We start from the raw sequence: 23,648 nt of genomic DNA, 5'->3' as shown, positions 1-23,648 counted from the left end.
AACACCCTAGCTAGTGGACCGTACCAGCATATATGATTATTGTGAGTCCGTGGGGCACAAATTAACATATAAGGTAAAAATACATCCTGTAAACTCTATGAAGCACATTGGAAGTGACAATAGGCAACGAACAAGCACTGTTACTCAAACTATTGAATAGTCCCAACATTTTTTTCAAATGCTGTGTATAGCAATAAAGATCAGTGCTCTGAAGGAGACGTAGCTACATACTTAGTAGGGGTAGCTTTGAGCATGGTAAGACCTGCCTCTTGTGTAAAAACAAGCGTAACTCTGGATAAGTTTCTATCAGCTATCAATAACTTTCCTAATGGGAGAGTGCCAGGAAAGGACCTCACCCCCACATAATTTTATAAAACATTCTGTGAAATTTTAGCACTTTTATTTTTTGTATCGTCAATAGAATTTACAGTGGAGAGAAAATTCCAACCTCTTGGGGTGGTATTTATTTCGCATCTATTTAAAAAAAAAAAAAGAAGGGTAGGATAAACCAGATTAGGATAGAGGACTTTACTTACAGATTTCCTTGATAAATGCTGACACTAAAATTAAACTTTTTTGCTACAAGACTTACTAAAGTGATAGAGGGCCTAGAATTGGAGCAACAATGTGGTTCTAAACCCTTTTGTGATACTACCTCATATTAATATGGCCATTACATTAAATTACCTACCGTAATTAAGTTGATCTGATTGCTCTCGATGGAGAAAAAGCATTTGATAGAGTGTCATGGTCATACCTATATGAATTCATGAAACAAATGGAATTTGGTGTAGTATCCTTTACAATTCCACAGAAGCTTTATGTCACCCACTGCTAACAATGTTTCTTTGAGAGTAATATCAGATTAATGTGTGATCGCTGGGGGCACACAACAAGTGTGCTGTATATCCCTACTAGTGTATTCCCTGTATTTTAATTCCTATCTTTCTAAAGCATACCTTCAGTTGAATTTAATAAGTATCAGATAAAAGTAGCAGCACATGCTGGTCGAGGGGGTTGCCTTTTATAATAATACAGAAATAGCTGTGCCAGCAATTGATGGTTGTAGGAAAATTCAGATTCGTTTGTGGGAATCAAATGTACCCAAGACTAGGATGATAACTGCACACAATACAACCTGTAAATAATTACATAGTTCCACACACTATATATTTGACAAGGTTGTAGATACTGTAAAGCCCAGTTATAAACCAATCTAGCAACTGTGCTGTAAAATGATGCACAACTGGAATAGGTTGACGATCTCACCTGTTGGAAGGTGCAATAATGTGGACCTGATCATCATACCTAAGTTTTTATATATGTTGCGATCAGTCCTCCTACTTGGCCCGTATGCATTTTTTACTTATTTGATTTAATCACTAGTAGCTTTCCTATAGTGCTGTAAGCAGGCCTGGTCGGTCATCATATTTTTACAGTTATCAATACTGAAGGGTGGAGCGTTACTTCCAGATTTTTGTTTCTATTTGGAAGGTGTGAGCACCTTAATCACTAGTACACGTGATTGGAGGGCTCTAATCATATATCAGATATACTTGAGGACTACGGCCACTGGAAGACATGCAAAGTTTTCAAATCACAACTATTTTAAACTGATTAAATTCAATATTGTAAGGACTGAGCTACATCTATGGAAGGCATGGTGTAGGATATTCAAGATTAAGGGATATCCTCGATAAATTCTTAATGGATTCAAGTTTTCACTGCCCTTCTCTTCCACAATAATGTTTCTTATATGCGTATCAAGCGGACTAGTGAGCCTTTTTCAAATGTTTTACAATGGTGTCTTGAATACTTTCCAGTTTATTCAAGCAGAATTTTCTTATCTAGTGGTTGGGATTTTAAATATCTGCAAATAGGTGATTTTTCAGCAAGACTAACAGTTAATTGTAACATAGACAAGTTTTCTAATAATTAAATATTTCATCATCGTTCAAAAACTGTCAGTGTTAAAGCGTTATTTCTAATATTTGTATATGTAAACATATCCGCTGATCATACTTTAGATAGTATTCGGTATGAGTCTGAGGTCATGACTCCTTCCAATTTATAGCTTCAACATTTTCACGCTTTAAATATGTTACAATGTACACCCACAGACTGTTTCGATGGAAACGCTGTAACAGTGTCCCAGGTGTGGCATTGAGGATGCAGATGATCTGCGCATGTTTGTCGAGTGTGAAAAGATTTCAGAGCATGATTTCCCAAAACTTATGGAGTATAGCCCAGCGAACATCATGATCAATGCTACAACAATAATACTCGGCTTCAAGGAAATACTCTATCGAACTAGAGCAGGGTGAGGCTGCAGATCCATAGCTGTAACCTGTTTGTGCTTTGGACAATACTGGAGAGATTCTGACCCTTCTAGTTCTGAACATTGGGGGGCAGGTTTGTTTAGAACATAATGAATTGAGAACACAATGTTCTATGTAAAGGGCCTTAGTGATAAACGCAAGGGTGTTACTAACGTTTCAATGCGATATTGATCCCTTCTGGAACTTCTTGCAGTCTTAAGCTACAGTGTATCGTATTATAGCTATATGCACGATGTGTTTTCTGCTTCCTCATAACAAAATGAACATCAAGGGTTCCATTGGGCAAGACAGAAATAAAAGTTAAATAGTCACACAGTTTGTTAAGACGTCATGGTAAGTGCAAGGATGTTTACGGCCCTAGTTGAGTAGACTGCTGTCCTCAAACCCACCCACGTTGCGTTCATTTGAAGCATGTTTGTTCCAGGTTTCTGTTGGTTTTTAGGTAGCCACCTAATAGTACATGCCTGAAACTATGCCTTCATAAAGAAGCAGCAGGACTGCAGGGCAGACACACTTGCTGCACAGGCCAAGTGAGAAGGTCACTTGGTCTTCAGGTGGAAGCAGGGTGAAGCATCTGGAGACACAGTTTGCCAGGAAAGGGCCTGCAGGCTGTCACTTCCCCTGACCTCACAGGGATTGCAACTTGAGAGAAGGCCCCTTTTTGTGGTGAGCTGATACAGAGCACAGCCTCTTCCAAGCCAATATTCCCTCAGAAATGCTCCCAAGCCCTGTCGGCTGGCTCATTACAGCCACTCGTTGCACAAGAGGCATGAAGCCGGTCGCTGATAGAAAGAGAGCATTGAGTAGGTAACTTTGATGTCCTCAGAAAGTACTATCATTCTTCTTAATTATGTCATTGTTCCACCTGATGCCACTTGCCACCAGGATGTAATGTCTGTCTTCCTTCATTGGTACCCGCATTACCCAGGATATACAGTTGTTATTTAATTGACGCCTACCTAGGTTCGAGAACTCTGGAACCTGGGGCTCGAGCAGATTCCTCACCTAGTCTCGCTACCTGACAGAACCAGAATTATCCCACTGGTCACAATTTAACAAAATTAAAAAGGTTCTGTGGGCAACGTTACTGTAACACCCATTCATTAGATATCAGAACAGTCCAAAGATCCAATGGATCATAAAAAACATGTAATTTGTTATCCCATGAGTCATCTCTTCATACAATTTACTTTGCCTCTTGACAGTTTATATACCAAACAATCCATTTAGCTCCGGCGCACTCCTCTCGCTGTTCTGCCCGCTACTGAGCCCTCTTCAGCCCTGCCTCCCGTGTAAGCGGTCAGAGACTGGCGTTGCCTACGCCACCCTACTCTACTTGCAGGAGAGTTCTACTTCACCAACGTGTGCCTAGCACAAAGGAGAGAAACAAGTCCAATGGAACTTCCCAGGGACAGAGACTTGGATGCGCACAAACGCCCTCCTGTTTCTCGAGTTGAGAGCCGTTCTGAAGAATGGAAAGCACCGTCCCGTGGTGCCCATCATACCTTTTCTGGGCCACACAAGCTTTGATTAGCAGAAGCATAGAACGTCATGGGGAGTGCAAGACGCTAGGAGTCCATCAACTATCTGAAATCAAATAGAGCCCAAATCAATGGGCCGAAGAGCTGCAGAGGCCTCAAAGTTCCTCTAGTGAACAATACTTTCCTATCCTCGCTAGTCCATTCCAAAAATTCGGAAATGACGTCTCCACTTTTTATTGATCACCGGATGTCCTTGAAATTGAACGTGAGGCACATTTTAATTAATATCGGTAAAAGTTGATATAATTTAGATTTATGTAATGTAGACCTTTTTTACCCACAAACCAGTCAAATGTTGCTTTTTCTTAACTATGGAAACATGCACGACGGTCTAGAGACTGAGTTTTGTATCTTTTTCGCATGACATGGTGCCTTAGATGTATAGAAAAAAGCACATGATGCTCCCAGCAATATAAACCTGCCTTTAAGTAGATCATGGACTTTACTCTTAACAGCTGGTACGTCAAGGAGAAATGTATCAGATCTCTGAATCAGTCTTGGCCCCCTCAGATGATGACAATTTTTTTTTTTTTGGTAACATATTGAAGGTTCCAGACTGCAGTATGACGCATGCATGCTCCTCCTATTAGTCTCCCACACTCTTCGTGGGTGTATACGAGTCTGCCACCATTTCAGATCAAGTTCACACATGTACAATTTGACTACCGCGTGTGCCATAGCAGAAATATGACCTGTTATTACGACAAACCTCCGACAGTCTTGTAGGACCCAGTCACACATGTTTAATCTTGTACCCGTGCATAGTTTGCTGATTGTAGTTATTAGTCGGGTGGAGAACCCATGAATGCTAGCTTCTCTCAGTGTTGAATCCTGATAAAAGAGAAAATAACTTAAATTGACAGCGACAGGGAACAGAATCAGCTTTACAAATTCTCCTGGCACTGTGCGTCCTGGCAAAATGGGTTAGATGAAATGCCCCATACATCATCCACCACTAAGCCATACATTCAGTAACAATTTGAGGGGAAAATCTTTAATTGGGAGACTAAGCATAAGATTTAGTATTTTTTTGTGGGTACATCCTTTTTAATATTTTTGTAAACCGTAATATTGATCCGATCCAAATGGCATACTGGTGGTATTTATACCCTTGAATACAACATAAAAAAATCATCCCCTACCACCTGGAATGTTTTCCAAGTGTTTTATTCCACAGGCTGCCTTTTTATTTAAAGTTTACTTCTTTATTATACGATTTTACAATTATAATTCCAATAATCTTCCATTGCCTAAGTGCATATTTGTATTTCAACACAAAAGGAGCCGTATATGTTAAGGAATGTAACTGCCTCCTTGAAGATGCAAAATAAAAAAACTGTATTATGAGCACGCTTCAATCAACCAGCAACAATGTCTCAGGTGTGTACCTTGAATCTAGCAGTCTTTCCTCTATTTTTAGTCTCTTATTGCTTTCCATCTTGTAGCGGTGTGGTTTCCTGTGGAGCACCACGACATGTGGCTATCTCGGACTTGACACACCGAACCAAGCTTTCATGGAACCATGAACAGTTTTAGGATCTAGTCTATCTCAGAATTGTGGACACAGCCAACAAACGTCATTAGTTTCAAGGTGTTGTATCATTGACAGTAATAATACCAAATGATCACATTCAAATTTTCACTCCTTTGTATTTCACTCCATTTTTGTAAACATGCACACATATCAGAGTGAAATGTTCTACTTCTCCCATGGAAAGTCTGTGGTAACACTTTTGAAGAGATTAATGCATCCAACAAATCTCATTAGTAGGCTATTAAATGTGTGTTGATCCCATCCCGTTGTATCAGATTGCCAGTTCATCATAAGGATTTTGGGGGCCATGGCCAAGAAACATTTTGAGTGCCCCTGTCTAACGCAAGTTTGAAATTGTATTGCCCATTTTCTACTAATTCAAGGTACATATTGCCTACCAATATTAAGTTATATGATGAAGATTGAGAAACAGAAATACACACAGGTGTGCTAGAAAGAACAATCACTTTCCCAGGGGGTCCGATGGAAGGTGGTGGTCGTGGGCGATTATTCACTTAGCCCATGCTTGCAAAAATCTCTGCGAACTCGCCTTACACTTTGAACACAAAAGTTGCTCCATTTACCTGACTCTACAGAAAGCTTCCTCCAGTCCCTGTTCACACTGCTCCACAACTCCACATCACACGATCCAACTGCATAGGCATAGTACCATACTACATACCACCCCATCTCATCCTCAACCATTCCACACACATTACTCTGCACCACCCCACACCACTGGACAGCACCCCAAACCATGCCCCATTACAGGATACCACTCAGCACCATGTGTACAATTTTACCCAATTAGCGATTTAACACAACCTTTGTATGCACACATCAGCCACTAGTGCAACACACCATACCAGAACAAACCACAACAACAAACATCAATAGAATCCTTCTATCAGCACACCACATCACCAGATGGCTCACTGTGCAAAAAACTGAACGATACACCACCATGCCGTATCACACAACCACCATGCCTTATCACACCTCTTCACATCACACACTTCCTGTGGCATAACCTCTACATCACATCACTCCATGTGGCATTGTACCACACCGACACCAGCCACTACACTCATGAGAGTAGGGGGCGCTGGGTAAGAGAACCTTCTCCTGCTGTCACAAAGCAAAAGTGGACCAGCTTGTTTACGGTGCCAGAAAGCTCCACCTGACGCTCTCTGCAGAGGCTCAACTAGACTGAAACCGTTCTTGCTTGTGTTCCTCTCGAGAGGAGGCCCAGGCCTTTTGGTATGGGCTGAACGTTTTCCTATTGGATCAGGCCAGCGTCTGATTTGCATATGGCTTGTCTTTGTGGGGAGTGGTAGCTTAATGGCCAAAGAAAATGATGAGCGTGACTAACCATCAACTAATTGCCAATGGCTCCAATGAATTTATGCATTCCACCCATCCCTTTTTTTCTTTTCTATGTTATGTTCTCTTAGGATAGTGGGGTGATTCAGGGCATATGGTTGCCCTGACTCCGCCCTGTGGTGTGTTAAAGGGGGTATTGTGATTAGAAAGGTCAACCTGCATTTGGGGTGCCACATTGCATTTGGCACAGTGTTCGCTTAGCCGTGAGCTACGGCGAGGTCAATTCATGGCTGTTATTGATGTGGTGATGTGAATCTACGTATGTGCCTTAATGTGTTTGAAGCGGGTGGCATTGTTGAGTGTTAGTTGTAATGTGCATCGTGCTCTGTGTTTACTGGCAACTGTCCTGGTGTCTTTATTTAAGTGCGGGGCATTGATATTGTGTTCTCTGCAGTGGAGGCCCCTTGTAGACATTGCCTCCTGGTGCAAAAGTGGCCTGGACAGTGATCTGGTGTTACAGTGCCTAGGGAAAGGTGCAGTTTGTCTGATACCCACAGGTTACTTTCCCCTATGAGCTAATTGTGTGGTTGTTAGATGTGCCTGGTGCATGTTTTGCTGTCGGAGGAGTCTTTGAAGACGAATAAGATTCACATTGGGGCATAGAACTGTGATGTGACTCTTTGAAGTAACACAACTCTGTGTGTCCGCATCTGCCTGCACAACCTAACAACTCGTGTTTCACAGACAAGTATGAAATGTTCTCCACACACTACTCAATCACCAACTTGTTTGCTCAAACTGCTGGGCTCACTTTTTATCTATCATTTTTCCTTTATGTGTTGCTTCTTGGTCACTTTATTTTAACGACCAACTATTTTTCATGTTTGTTTTCAGGTATGTGGAAAGTGTATTTTTACACCTTCTTTGCAGATGTAACCTCACTCTAAAGGAAACAAAGAAAAGACCACTTGTGCAAGATAGTACTTGGATTGACTGAAAAAGTTGGGTAGCACTGCTGCCTTGAAACAGAACAGAAAATACAGACAGACAAGCTCAATTTCCTGGGGAAATGTCCCTTCGCGTTATCTGTTCTCAAGATAGTCAAAGAGCCTGACATAAGATTTTGAGATCTTTGATTGAAGTTGCCATTTCTTCTTTCGTTGCAGGCAAAACCCTCAAACCACGTTTGAAGTATACGTTGAAGTGACCCAACAGGGGGCAAGTGGCACGGGTGCAGGTATTGTGCTAACGTCTCTCTTTGTCCTAAAGCTTGCTTCTATTAATTTGACATCAGTACTTTCCTGTGCTTTGCTTGTGCTTCTAAAAATATAAAAAATGAACTGCTTGCAACCCAGATTCCTGTTTATTTTTGAGATCATGTAACTCTATTTCGAACCAAGTTGTGATATGGAAAACGGAAATCCTATCTGCTGATTGGGGGCAGTGCCTAGGCTCGTGATTGTGAACTGAGTACTGTGCCCTGCTTCCTCGCTTCTAATTCGAAACACCAAGTCAGGCTGTTTTGACTAACCATGTTTCAAAGATCGTTCACCACCAAAACCTGGTGCTACCACGATTTTGGATAGAAGAGCTTTGAAGCATACTATGTAATGGTTTGTATTTCTTTCGGTTGTCTACCGTTTATAGGCACGGTTTGTTGCCCAATAGATTACAGTAGTTTCAAACAAACAAGGGAAGACCATTACCTGAGTTTCAACATTGTTGCAAAATCTGACCAACACGTGTTACTGCTGCAAGCGAGTTAGCTGCAAAATCTGACCGCTGCTTATGGTACTTCCAGAGTCTGTATGAGGTGTTGTCGAAGCAACTCAGAACCAAGAGCTGGTGTAAAGATTTTTTGCCACCCAAAGCAAGGTTGTATGTTAAACCTCCTTCCACTCACTTATCAGACAATGCAGTAATCTGCTGACTCCGTGGTTACCTGGACGCTTGTAGTACTGAATATCGTGGTACTAGAATATCGAGGACAGAATATAAAGGGACAAAATATCTAAAGGCAAGTGTACATAAGGAAGATTTACTATCCCTAACTCCACACCTATGAACCTTGAAGAAATATAAGTGGAGTTAGGTATAGAAGATACTAAACTTACCTGTCAATATTTTATTTTCAATATTTTGTCCTCAATTTTGTGTCCCATTGCTATTCTGGTGTCGATATTCTTGGTGCACACCGCTCTGGACAGCTGTCTAGTCTTGACATGTTTCAGAACCGTCCCTCATTACACCTTCAAAAATCAAGGGCATCAAATCAAATCAAATCATTAGCATTTATAAAGCGCGCTACTCACCCGTGCGGGTCTCAAGGCGCTAGGGACAAAGGGGGTGGTTATCGCTGCTCGAACAGCCAGGTCTTTAGGAGTCTCCGGAAAGCGGAGTGGTCCTGGGTGGTCCTGAGGCTGGTGGGGAGGGAGTTCCAGGTCTTGGCCGCCAGGAAGGAGAAAGATCTCCCACCCGCCGTAGAGCGTCGGATGCGAGGGACGGCGGCGAGTGCGAGGCCAGAGGAGCGGAGGGGGCGGGTGGGGACGTAGAAGTTGAGCCGTCTGTTGAGGTATTCCGGTCCCTTGTCGTGGAGGGCTTTGTGTGCGTGGGTGAGAAGTCGGAAGGTGATCCTTTTGCTGACTGGGAGCCAATGCAGGTGTCTCAGGTGTGCGGAGATGTGGCTGTTGCGGGGTACGTCGAGGATGAGGCGGGCTGAGGCGTTTTGAATGCGTTGCAGGCGATTTTGGAGTTTGGCGGTGGTCCCAGCGTAGAGGGTGTTGCCGTAGTCCAGGCGGCTCGTGACGAGGGCGTGGGTCACGGTTTTTCTGGTGTCGGCGGGGATCCCCACTATGGTCATAGTCTCAAGGAATCAGTTGGAGGTTGAAGTTGAATGTCTGTTCCGATAGTGGAACCTACACAGGCTAAAGGTGCTGTCAAGGCCCTTATGGCCTGCTGTGTACAGGGCAGCTCATTCCCCTATAGTGCCCGGGGTCAGAATTAAGGTTTACTCCATTCATCAAATATGTTACAACTGCTACCATGTTGGAGATACTGACTACTGGAGGCACATATGCACCCCTAATGCTCACAGATCTTCTGTTTAATAGATTGCATCTGGTTTTGGTAGATTCCTTTCTAAACATTGATCAGAAAGGCCACCCAGATCAAACAATTGTCCCGGACAACCAACAGCTATATCTGAAAAATGTTCACCCACCATTGCAGGTGGTAGCTGTCCTTGCGTGGTTTGGAGACTTAAGGTGCCTTCGCGCACCTACTGCCTTCCTAACATTCAGAACCGTTGCTTCTCACGCACGTCAAGGTGAAATTGTACTCCGTCCAATCATTAGTATACTCCCTTCCCAAAGTAATCTGGGTAGTGAAAGGGCACATTTGCTAGGAACCCACTGTTTAGAAACATCACCTTATACTCGACGTTGGTGACCAAGGAGGTCAACTTGGTCATTTGCTACAGCACCATTAGGTTGATACTACTGAAGAGCTCTCTGCTTTCAGTCCCCATTGGTGTTCGAAGATGCATTGCGAACAAAGTGATTTGGCCAAAGCGGAGCTGCAGCGCTACAAGTTTCTGCCTTTGGAAAGGTTGTATCCAGTTCAAGGTTTTACAAAGTAATGCTGTTTGATGACAAAAGCATTCTTGTTCCTGGAGCGGCTGAAATCCAATCCCTTTGGTCTTCACTGGCGAGAGAAAACGAGCATTTGCAATGCAATGGGCCTCGCGTTTGCTCGAGTTAGAGCTATTATGGTTGTAAATTCCTAACTAGACTTTTCTTGCCACATAAATTTAAAATGAAAAGTAAAACAGTTGACATAAGCGAGCCGATTCAAAGCGCCATGGCCGCCATGAGCAAGAGCGCAAAGGAGAGACTCTGAAACAAAAAAGAAGTTTGTTCGCAGTCAAACATATCGGCAGTCGTTCCAATATCCATGTAACAGGGGCAGTCTGCAAGGCAGTAGCAAAACCACCCCAAGGAGGAACAAACGTAAAGCATTTACTAATGATAAGAGAGGATTCTTGAAAGGCAAGCCCATGAACGAGTGAAAGACTTGCAGTTGGCGTTGTTAAAAGCCCACGTTGTTAAAAGCTTGCGCGCTCGACCTAAAAAGATGATCACATTCAAGGTACTATGTTCTTGAGATTCACACAGTTGCTCAGCCCATCCCTCACTACTGCTTGCCGTCACCATTCCACATCCTGATCCAAACTCTACGCAGCTGGAATGCGCTTATTCTCCAATTAATGTTTCTGACCTTACCGTCTCAGGCATCATAATATGAAATAAATTAAAACAAGCGGCGATTGAAAGAAGACGATTGCAGGCTTAACAGTGTATCTAAAAAAACAATGATATTTCGCCGTATTGACAAAGGGACAACAGGTTGGACTGGTGTATGTCACGAAATGGACTTCTGGGGCAAGAACTACCTGTATCCATGACATACTACATCCTTCTTTTTAGGTTCGGGGTTCGACAGAGCAGCTTTCAAACAGATGTATTGCTAACAATATACAAAGAATAGTTTTGTGTCCGCCCCTTTCAGCGGTTGACTTTCTTCAACCAGGCTCTTTCTCGCCATTGGCTTGAAACTGTGTCAAGCACGTTTGGGCTTAGCCCAGGGGTGTATTCATCTCCCAGTGATTGCTATTGGCTGTTTGGATGTATCATTCCGCCTTCACTCCAGTTCTTGTATTGAACCTAATGAGGAACTATTCTGCAGTGTCAGCCCCTTCTGCCCACTCCCGCTAGTTCATCCTGTGCTGCATGCTTTAGTACCTTAAACACAGACCTGTTGGCTTTGTCGATACTCGTTTCGTGAGCAGCGCCTCCATAAGCATCCCTTCCGGGTGTTTGTCCTCTCTATATGAATGTTTCATCTGTGTATGCATGCATCCATGCAAGAAAAGCTGGAATTGATGTAAATGCCGTACCTACTCTGTGGCTTAATGAAGCTTGACAAATCCTTTTCACTACAAAAAAAGCCAAAACAATTGGCATTGTCAGTGTTTGTTTTCTGTCTATTGTTGATGTCCTCAGTGCTTTAAAATCAGTTGGTAGCCCCAGTATCCTCCGAGGTCATACTTTCTGCATTTACTAAAAGGGGAACAATGCTTAAGAGCTCCCTTGTTCACTTGCTTATTTCACTTTCGTTTATCCCCCAGATGTTAGGTGGAGAAATGCGCTTTGTAAAGCACTTCGGCGCTGTTCTGCAGAGAGAGCATGGAAGATGCCTGCAGAAGATGCCATTTAAACCCGTGTATCTGTCATGAAGACCATCTGTATGTTAACGTGGGTAGACGTGGTCCAAAATGTTATTAGGTGGAATGCAAATATTCCTAGACAGAAATATTTTTTTTCAAAAGGGACACAAATCCATCTGCAGGGCAGGTGACTTGTCAGATTTAACTCACTGGAGGATTTCAGCCATGCATCCATCAATTCCAACATGGTTTAACTTTATAAAATGTGAGCAGAGAGTCAGTCCCCTGATAAACTACCAACGTAGGGTCTGAAGTGTTCATTCTCTGACTCACAAAATAATGTTGGTAAAAACAACGGACTACTTTTTCTTTTTTCATCTAGATTTGTAGCTTCCCACATATTCCTTCCCCATTACTTCTTGCAAAATCAACACTGTTTTGTATAGAATGTATGGACAAAGGGAATGGACATTGCCAGCACTGATGAATGAGAACACAATGTCAGTGATGCTCATAGGATTGAGTCTGGCCGTGGTGCATGCTGCAGGATCAGAAAGTGCCAATAGAAATTACCAATTAGGGAAAACAGGTTGGTCAAGTTGTTGGCATGGGCTTCATTGTGCAGGATAACATGCAATCTCGAGACGGACTTGGTTCTGCAGTGTAACATACAGTTAATAGATAAATGGTTTACTACAATAACCTCACCTACAACCATCCCGTACTAGGGGTGTGTGAAGTCACATAATGTGTTAATTGAGAAATACAAATAATACTTGCAAAACTATGAAGAACATTTTTGGCACCCTCAGTTCAGAACGTAAGTTGTTTCTGCGTGAAAATAGGGACTTCAGCATCATTTTTTGTTTTGCAATTCTTTATTGAGCATAACATCTAAGCAGAAGATACAACAGGCTGGGGGGGGGACATTCGCAGGTGCAGAAGAAAACCGGGTGATGGTAGAACAGTGACACCTACTGGTTACCTGTGTGAGAGTCTGGCACAATGCGGGGGTAGAGTAGGTGGTGATCTCGGTAGGGGAGTAGGGCATGGTTTGGAGATATGACTATAATATGGCGGAAGGTAGGGGGAAGTCAGTGGGCGAATGCCCTGTCCGAGAGGATGTGTTGACGCTTCGCCACAGGCCAGTCTAGTCGCAGAGAGGTTGCTCAGCAAGCCAGCGGGCAGAAGAACAAGTGAATGAAAAGGTAGGGGTGATGCATGGCTATGAGGCTACAGTAGGGCCATAGATCACAGTAGGGGGAGGGAGGAGGCCAAGGAAGGCCTAGGGGAAGGAGGGATGTCCCACAGGGAATTAGTGTGAGGGGACCTTAAAAAGGATTGTATGGGTGCGTGGGGATGAGTGTGAAGTGCGGATGAGTGTGAAGTGCGGATGGCGAAGTACAATCTGGGGATATTGGGCAGGGATGGCAAGAGGGAGAAAAATAACAGGAGGCACTGTAAAAAGTGGGATGGAGGAGAGGGGATGCAGGGGAGGGACTGTCGGGAAGGTACCAGGAGGAGGGTGGTGACCGAGGGAGGGGAGGAAGTGGTTGGGGTGGGCAGGGGGTATAAGGGATGGTTGGCCCGTGTTCAGTCCTTGGTCCTCTGGAGGAAGGGGGTCCAGGTTTGTAGGAAGACATCCACTTTGTCTTGCAGGCTGTGACTGGTCTTTTCGTAGGTCACCGTCTGATACATTGCCATGAGCCCTTCATCGTGATAGGGTGGGGTTGGAGAGTGCCAATGTCAGAGTATACAGAGTTTGGCCGTGGCGAGTACTGTGTGGAGTAGGCGGGTTTGCGGGTGGGTCAGGTCAGGGAGCTTTACGTCCTTGTGCGGGAGAGTGACACTTGGAGGGGGAGAGTGTCACGTTGTTCTCCCCACTGCCTCCCAGAATGGTATTATAGAAGGGCAGTCACAGATTATAAGTACCAGGTCACAGTGGGTATGATGGCAGCGCCAGCACTTTGCATGGGATAAGAGACCCAGGGCTCTCCACTTGACTGGCGTCCAGTACCAGTCACGGAGCATTTAAAACAGGCAGAATTTCATCTGTGCTTCCCTCGCTCCATGACCACACGCCACTATAAAATCTGTCCAGTCTTCTGTGTTGAATTCTGTTTGTAATTTCAATTTCCAAGTGTATAGTTTGTTCAAGAGTGGTAGGGAGAAGGGATGATGAGCCATAAGGGCGTAGATGCCCGACATCACCCTGCAGAATTGACCCCATATTCTGAGATAGGAGAGGATGCTAAGGACCATGATCGAGGCCCCAAGCATTGGGTAAGACAATGTTGGATGTTGCAGTTGTATGTGTCTCCAGGCTTGGTGCGGGGGGGGGGGGAAGGTCATATACGTCACATAGTGTGGCAAACGGTTTTAGGGACTCTTCAGCACTGATCTGGCCCCAATGTGTGATGCCTGCATTGGTCCATTCTCTCCAGTCAAGCCTTTGGCCACAGATTCGAAGTCTAGAGTTGCCCCGTATCGGCGCGTGTTTGTGTAGGTACCACTCCACTCCAAGCAGGTGGTCAGCTCGTGGCCAAGACTTCACCATGGCATGCACCAAGGGCAAGCGGTTCGGACTCCAGGGTCCCCGTCACCATAGAGCAGGTCCAATCCCTGCGGACTGTGCAAGAGTGTGCGTTCTATTTGGACCTATTGCAGCGGGTCTTTCATCCCTAGAAGCATATAGGTAAGAGATGTAGGGGTAGCACTTAGTGCTCTACGCAGGATCGGTAGGCCATCAGTTTGGCACTGAACAGGCAGGGGCATGCCGATTCCCATACATCAGAGCGGATGTTTCTATCAATGGCTTGTAGTGGGGAGTGGGATGAGCAAGGGTAGCATGTAGAGAACGTAGGTGAACCGAGGTAATGTCACCATTCGCACAGCCTGCACTCTACCCCAGAGGGAGACCATTTAGCGAAGTACCTTTATGTTCGTGTGAGCAAAGGGTCCAGGTTATCAGCCGTGATGCATCCAGGCCCCTGTTAATAAAAATACCCAGATACTTGAGATGGGACGGTGTCCAGCGGATGGGGAAGGTCACAATAGCTGCCTTGGTGGTTAATCGGGATATGGGCAGCGCCTCACGTTTGTCCCAGTTCATCTTGTAGCCCTGAGAATGCTGCAAAGGCGATGAGGATGTCCTGTAGCTTTGGGAGTGAATGTGGTAGGTCCATTAGGATGAGAAGGATGTCGTCCGGGTAAAGGTAAACTGTGGACCTGCCCCCCGGAACGGAGATACCCAAGATGCATGGATCTTAGCAAGGAGGACGAGGAGGGGGAAGGGGGTACCTTTGGTGGGTTCCATGCCTGATGAGGATAGGGTCAGATAGGAGACCTCTGCAGTTCACCTGCGCTGTAGGTGAAACATACAGCCAACTGACTTTGCTTATGAAGTCGGTGCCCAGGCCAAAGTGTGGTAAGACCTTGAAAATGTACCACCACTCTATCCTATCAAATGCTTTTTTTGGCGTCCAGAGATCGATCCCGTTCAGATCCCTGGCTGAACAGAGCGTGTGGGCCAAGGTACGGAGGTGGTTTCTGTAGGAGCGGCCGGGCACGAACCCCACTAGCTTGTGGTTTTTGAGGGACGAGATAACTTTCCGCAGTCGGGCCACCAGCACTCCAGCCTGTATTTTAATATCTCCGTTAAAGAGGGAGATGGGCCTGTAACTTACGCATAGTAAGGGATCCTTACCCTGTTCAGGGAGAACAGATATGGTCACCGTGTGGGAAATGGGACCGAGGATACCAGCGGTGGCCATGTCCCGAAAGGCCTCGTACAATGAGTCTTCCACATCTTCACTATCATTTTAACATGACTGGTGTTTGTCTTTGAGTCACTCTGGAGGAACTGCTAAGCAAGGTGTGTAGTTGCATACAAAATGCTTGTGAGTTATCAGTGAAACAGTGTTTCAGAATACTTGTAGGAGAAAGCTATGCTATATTATGCAAAATGCTTGCAAATTACCAGCGTGGCATGATTTTGGAGTACTCGCAAGAAATAGCTAAGCAGTATGTGGGTCACAATGAGAATGCTTTGATGTTACTTGCACAATAGTGCTTCAAAGGACTCGTAAGAAAACTCTATGCAAGGTACCGGTGCGGCATGATTTGAGAGTTCTTAGAAGAAAAAGCTAATCAAGTAATGCACTTAAATAGAAAATGCTCACAAATTACTAGTGTCAACTAACACTAGCAAGAGAAAGCAACATAAGTGCCGTAAGCACAGAACTCTGCGAGCAATCATGAGGCCAGTTATTTTAACTCCAATACTAGCATTACAAAAGCTTTATAGTCTCTTCATACATATAACTGTGGTGCATTCTGTTGCATGAAATTATGAGAAATTGATTTTTGATAATGAACACTTGATACATGCATTTGGTCTCTTGTGCTACATATTACAACACACGTTCTATGTTGATTCCACCAACAGCTGCTCTTACTTAAACACCTCGCACTAAGTATCCTGTTCCAGATATTCTGAAATTAAATCTGCCTCAACATGCCACCTCCTGTATAGCTTTTATATTTCTGTGACGTCAAATCTTCCTTCGTCAGAGGCCGCCATTCATATTCATTATGCATTATCTTTTAGGTGAATGCCTCTCTTCCACTGACCGGTCTGTCTGTTGTAGGGTGCTTTTCTCTCTTACTTCCAAGTCCAATATCTCTGTCCTGGTTTAAATGTTTCTGTCATTTTGGAAAGCCGCTCTCAGAATTCATCTTGTAGACCCATATACAATTTTCTTATTGGGTCCTTTCTCTGAATGGGATGTCTCTTAAGATTTTGGCCCTCATTATGACTGTGGCGGTCTTTTGTCAGGACCGCCGCGGCCGCCGGAAGGCCACCAGTGCTGGCGGTCTTCCAACCACTGTATTATGACTGCCACCGGATATCTGGCGGCATTCACTACGGTGGCCGGCGGCGCTAAGGCGGTCCCACTGCAGACACCGCCATGCCAGAAAAAGACCTCCCACAGAATTACGACCAGTAAATCTGTGTGGCGGTCTTCTGGTGTGTGGCGGTGGGAGTGCCACGCCTGTCCCCTAACAGAGGACGGGGTAAGTGCCGTCCGCAAGGGGAGGGGGAGAGCCTGTGCAGGCATGTGTGCCAGTGTGTAACTGTGGCGATAGTGATGCGTGTGTGTATGCATGTGGACGGGGGCTAGGGGTGTGTGCATGGGTGAATGTGTAAGAGGTAAGGGGGGTGTGAGTGAGTGAGTACCTGCAGGTGCATGTATGTATGGATGTAGTTGAAGGGAGGGGGTGAGGGGAAAGTGAATATGCGTGTGTGATGTGTATCGGTATGTATGTGTGTCTATGGGGTGGATTTTGAGTGGGGGGTGTCTTTGTGTGATTGTGTGGGTGCATGCGTGTGGGCGGAGGTGTTGAGTGGGGGCTATCCCGGTGACAGGAACGCAAGTTACCACCAGCATTTTGTGGCGATGAGACTGCCAGGAAAATTCTGGCGGTGTCCCGAGTCGGAATAACCTCAGCAGTTATCCGACCCCCGCAGGCTGCAGGTGGAAACCTCCAGCCCGGCAGGCAGTGGCCAAACCATGGCGGTCGTAATATGGCGGTCTGCCCTGCCGGTCCTGCGGCAGTGAGACTGCCACAGCGGCCCTGGTGGTCCATGGACAGCCAGGGTCATAATGAGGGCCTATGTCTGTAGAATTATGGCAAAGTACGCCAGGTTTCTGATTTATCATCCTTTACATTACTCTTCAAACTGTTATTGTTTTGATATCATTTTATAACACAGGCGAATACTTGATTTTCTGTCTCTGTTGTGCCTGAAGAAATAATTGTTTAGCCAAGCTACATAAATGTTGATGTGCCTTTCATTAGATGAACTCCTGTTATCACCCAGGTAAAGGTGCATCAAATAGATGACTAATGTGTGAATGCATCTACTACCAAAATGTGTAGTAAGATTACAGGTACATAACCTGTACGTCTTACAACAGTTATGACCACCTTACCAGAGAAATTATGAAGTAATCACTCTGCATCATCTCAGTTAAAATAATGGTTCTTTGTGTATCTCTTTACAATGCTAGAGTATGTTATTTATGCCTAAGGTTGCAGAGGTGGGCACCGGCAGTCATTTCTGAGGACCAAGACTTATTTTTCATCATCACACTTCGACCAAGAACAAGCATGACAAAGGTAGGGGGAAAAAAAGGATGAAGAGATAGACGGTGATACAAGTAGAAAGCAGGGATGGCAGTGGACCTGCCACTATGAGGTGAAAAGATAAGTGTAGGGATGTTGAAGAATGTTGCTTGTTCGTGGTATCTCAGAGTTTAAAATCCAAGTCTATGTGAGAGCAGGAAGCCTATGAGATATCACGGTACTTGCCATTTTTGAAACCACAGTGGATGGTTTAGGTACTCTGGTACATACATTTCTCTTTCGATAACGGATGCTTTGTATGTTTGGTGATTGTTGTTTGCTATAGGTAAATGTTTCTAGGGACGCCCTGGTGTATTTTTTAGGGTTACGTCTTTGATGCTTTAAAACGTTTTATACAGTGGTGATAGTTTTTAGATAGCTTTTTCTTTCTGATTGAACATGTTGAATCCACTTCATTGTTTAGGGATGGGTTTCTTTTGTTTTTTTTATTGTCTGATAGCGTATTTGGTATCTGTAAAGTTTTGTTATTTGGATATATCTTAAAACGCATTCTGATTTGCATTCTTAATAAGCCGAATTACAGTAAGTCCTTAAACATGAACAATAAATAGATGGTTGTTTCCATTTATGGTGATTTGTAGGTTGGAAGAGAACTTGCATGGAGAGTTATCATCTTGTGAGAAAATCTGTAGGCTCAGAGTTTGAAGCGAGAGAGAAGGCTTAATTTTCAAGGGAAACCTTTACCTAGCCCCGCTGTTGTGGCAATGGTATGCGTTCGGAGCAGAAGTAACATTACAGGTGTACAGAAGAGTCAGTAGAGTGCCATCCACGCTATGCCTCTGAGATGACCTGTGAATCTGTTTTTTTACGCCTCAGGTTTTATTGAAGTCACTGGACCTCATGCAGTGGACATCCCACTTGTTGTACTGTACCAGTGTCACAGGAAGCCCAGTACATAAAAGAGCTTTTAAAAAAGTCCTTACTTCATTTTACTAACCTACGCTTAGGCGCACCAAACACTTTGAAAATCAGGCCCATATTAATCATACTCCACTCTTTGCTTCAGGTACTTTGTTGCAAGTACTGTTTTGTATGTAAAAGGAGAATAAGGATGTATAGAAATAAGGAAATGAGAATAGACCTATTGATAAGTAGGTGAAGTTCGGGCTGGACTGTTCCCAAGAGGAACAGGGTCAAGACTGATTTGCATATGGCTAGGTCCAATCTGGGGTGGCATGGTGAGCAAAAGAACGATGGATTAAACCCAGATCTGTGACTGGGGGTGAGTGTTTGCATTGTTCAGCACTCCGTCCATCATCCTTTTGTGTTGCTAAAGTTGCCCTAAGTGGGAAGGGTATGCCCAGATGTGGGTCCCTTGCTCACTGTGCCACTGGATTCAAGCTAGCCTGGCTGATGAAGGGTGATACCCTGAAACTGGTCCCAGGATGCTTGTTTCCGGTCCAGGGAGGACCTGGCCTGGCAGTTCGGGCTGGACTGTTCCCATGAGGAACAGGGTCAAGACTGATTTTCATACGGCTGGGTCCAATCTGGGGTGGCATGGTGAGCAAAAGAATGATGGATTAAACCCAGATCTGTGACTGGGGGTGAGTGTTTGCATTGTTCAGCACTCCGTCCATCATCCTTTTGTGTTGCTGGTGAAGAATGAAACACATGGGCAGGAGGCAGGTAAATCTTGTTTATTAAACAGTTGTAACATTTTACTTCTTCTGTCATTGTCACACAGAGTACAATACACAATCACATGCATTATTTTTGTAGCTTCAAGTGCAAAGTGGCATGTGACATATTTTCTTTCTTCTGCCTCGTAGAAGACAAAAAAAAACATGATTTTTATCTAAATAATTTGAACAATGTTGGAGTAGTGAGAACTAATACATTTTATACAGATCAGAAATGCTTTAGAATTAGTTATTACCCTTTTTTTACTAGGGGTTTTTGCCGTTTCTTGTCGAGTTGTCATCATTTTAGTATTGCATGAGTCCAGCTGGTTGACATTCATGCTGCAAAATTGTGTATTCATATATAGAAATTTGTAGAGCGTGAACCTGTCTAGGGAGCAACAGAATTCTGATGTAATTAATTAGTTTCAGACAGACCTCTAAGGTTTCATTTAAAAGCTACAGAAAGTTTGCTATCTCCAGACATCGAATGCCACCTTTGATGGTACCTGGTTCGGTCACTGACGTCATAATATTATGAAATAGGGTCGTGACTCACTCGTTGCCTGTTCTCCGGCAGCAAACAAGAGAGACTGGTGACAGCCTGTCTCTTTATTGCAACTTGTATTTTCTGTTTGTGTACAGACATGCATGCCCTGGTTGGCAATGGCAAAGTCAGCAGAACAGTTAGTATCAAATAGAAAGGGTGTGTTTATTTGTTTAATCCTCTTCTATAAACATCCAAGGTCTGATTTATGTCTTACATTTGTTTCCAACATCTAAAAATGTTTACTTCAGAGAAAATTACTGTTTACTGCCATATATAAACTTTCCTTATCCAAAATTTGCTGAAGATAATTACACTTGTAAGACATTCCTCTAATTTAATTTGTGACTTCTCAATTTTGTATTTCAAGCTTTCTCATTACTTCTTTTTAGGGTCAAGAGCGCAAGCGCTCTGGCCCCTGTTGCAATCTCTCTGGGGGCTTTTAACCACACCCTTGTCATACCTATCAGTTTAGTTGGTTAGTGAGCTTGCCTTTTAAAATTCGCTTGATTTTATTAGTGAAAGGCATGCATACGTCATGCCTTTTCCGGTGCTTAGCCCTCCACGAGAGCACTGGTAAACTACTGAAAACATACGAGGCTTTGTGTTTTCTGAATGGCTTCTGGACTACTTTTTCTTTTTTTTTCCTAAGCAGCGCGATCTCGCTGGGCAGCTTTGCATGCAATCGACCCGTTACATGGATAATTGCACTTTTGCAGGTACGTTTGACTGCGAGCGAACTTCTAATTCCTTTTGTGTCTCTCCTTCACGCTCATGGCGGCCATTGGCTCACTTATTCGAAACTGTTTTACTTTTTATTTTCAGTTTATGTGCCAAGAAAAGTCCGGTTAGGAGTTTACAACGCTAATAGGTCTAACTCGAGTAAATGCGGGACCCATTGCATTGCAAATGCTTGTTTCTCCTCTATTCCTTACCTTATAGCCTTCTTGTTTTCATACTTCCAACTTTACCCACCGGTCGTGGGTGGGTTTAGTATAGTATCAGTGATATATTTATTTTGGGTCGTGCAATTACAGTATTCTGCATGCATATTGAGTATTTGGTAGTTCATTTACCAGTACGACTTTGATTCCAATATCTAGCATGAACATATGATTATATTTATATTATCTATACCTTTTCTCTTTTATTTGTAAGAATATATTTTTGTTCAAAAAGAGATTAAGAAACAAATCTTCTGCATAATCAGTAGGGTTAGGTGCAACATCAAGCACCAAATTACTTGGTTATGAAGCAAAATTAGTTTCACAGGTCGAGGGTCACAGTAGGAAATATTAATGATATTGACTGTCTTTCAGACAGCACAAAGTGTACCCCTATGTACACATTGGTAAGCTGCTAAATAAGGATTATTTTTACCAATTAACAGTTTGAAAAGAGGTACAGGTGCACACATGACCTGCCATGTATAGCCCCTCCCACTAGCTTCAAAATCTCCTCTGCTGTCTCTTTTCAGTCACAGGATCAACTCTTTCTGTTCAAGCTGAGGTAAACTCTGGTACTATTTTCTCCTTTTTGGACAATTAATGGTACTTATAGGTTTTTGTCACTGTCCGCTATCACCTGGAGTGTTTCTTTGGGATTTCCTCTGTGTAGAAAGGTGAGTTTTGTAGTGCTTTTCACTCCCTTGACTAGGCCACTCATTCTGAGGTGGCTATCTGGCCTAGTTTTGGGTTCTCTGGTGACTTCCTGGCTGTCTTCCTGCGTTCTTAACCTGAGATGTGCTTGAAGGGTCTAACACCAAATTTCCCCCAGAGGCTTCCCAGCTTTTCCTGGGTCTTGGGCTCAAAGCGCTCTGCTCGGTCAATCCAAGACATCCAGTGTTTCCCAATATGTCCCTGGGGAGGGCTGCAACTCCCAGCTGAGGCTAAGATGCCCCTCAGGCCGGAGTACAGGATATAGCCTGTGGAACACTGTGAAGCCAAACCCTGGGGTTCGCCAGGCATGAGTCTTAGGGGTGGCGAACCGAACATGGTCTGAGGTGCTAAGAACCTGCAGCAAGGTTTTGTTGCATGCACTCTGTCTTTGCATACCTCCATGTTTCCTTCATGCCTGGCAGTGCCTGATGCTGTGCTCTGCGCTAGAAACCTTCCAAGTTTGCATGCCAGCCTGGCACACTGAACGACATCAGGGTTAAAAACTGAGCTTTCAACTGCACATAATGGACACCCTCTTGATTTAACTCCAAATCTCTATACACTATACCTAGGCACTTAATCTCTACCTCACTGTCATATCCTTCACTGGTCCTCTCATGGGTGGACTTCTGGCTCACCCCTACACTGAAGTTTTTCCGCATGCTCTTTGGCATAAGTCTTCATGAAGACTGCCCCCACAGCCCCTATCATCTGTGGTGGCCTTGGCTAGGACTTACTCTTTGGGCCCTTTCAAGTCTGGTTATAGTTTTGCCCAGCTTTCCACAGTTGCCAGCCAGTGTTATTCTTCATGCCTGAATATGTGCTCCTTTACTGAATGTCTTCAGGGAAATTCATCTCTCCAGCTACCACCCTGGATGGCTCTGATTCCCTCTGGGCCTTACCATGCCAGTCTTTGAGGTGCCAAATGTGGGCTTGCTTGAAGCATAGCATGATCCTTTAACCTCAGTTCTACCTCTTCCTTCCCCCAACCGTAGCTAGAGTCTAAGTTTTGATTTTGGCTTCAAGGATTCATACGGATAATCCACTGTAGCCTTCCTACAGACACCTTTTGTGACTTCTGTGCTGTGTCGTCTGGGGTTCTCTCCTCCAGAGGCATCGTCTCTTACTAGTGATGTGATGTTTTATGGTACAGTCTTTGTCACCTCCCCCAAATGCTGCATCCCCTGTGTTTTGTCATTGTCCTTTTTGGTTTGGGCTTGTTCAGACTCTGTGTCCCTTCTGCTTCTGAATATTTTGTCCATTAGTCTGGTATCTCATCCTTAATACAATTTTTCCCTTCAAGGTTTCTGATGTGGACCTTGTACAGTCCTAGAGGTGACTTGCCATGCTGTGGTTTCCAGCCTTCCTGTTAAGAGTACTGCTGTCTTCTGACTTTGTGTGGCCACCTCATCTGAGGCCCGCTATCCTTTGATAGGGTCATGAAGAACTCTCCACTGCCTTATACAACTTTGGTGACACTTGTGGTTCAGAACCAGGCACTCCTGTTGGATCCTAGAGTTGCTTTTTCAGTTGGTATTTTGTACTTAAGGCATCCTGTGCCTTATCTCTGTTTGATTCATGGGGCGTGGCCAAGATGGCGACCGGAGCGGCAGCATAAACTGCAGCTCCGATCCCTGGCCCGGTAAATTATCC

General features: G+C 44.2%; 1 protein-coding gene across 4 annotated transcripts in view; it reads left to right on the top strand.

The window, feature by feature from the left end:
• The window catches only part of DENND1A (DENN domain containing 1A), a 1,115,636-nt gene that overhangs the window by 32,881 nt on the left and 1,059,107 nt on the right, over positions 1–23,648 (top strand). For all 4 annotated transcript variants that reach the window (XM_069241713.1, XM_069241711.1, XM_069241712.1 and 1 more), the window contains exon 2: positions 7,904–7,974. In XM_069241713.1, coding sequence (XP_069097814.1) covers positions 7,904–7,974 — 71 coding nt within the window. The remainder of the gene's footprint in view (positions 1–7,903; positions 7,975–23,648) is intronic.

Source organism: Pleurodeles waltl, chromosome 6, assembly GCF_031143425.1.
Source record: "Pleurodeles waltl isolate 20211129_DDA chromosome 6, aPleWal1.hap1.20221129, whole genome shotgun sequence".
Lineage (NCBI taxonomy): Eukaryota > Metazoa > Chordata > Amphibia > Caudata > Salamandridae > Pleurodeles > Pleurodeles waltl.
This window is presented reverse-complemented; position numbering and strand designations above follow the sequence as displayed.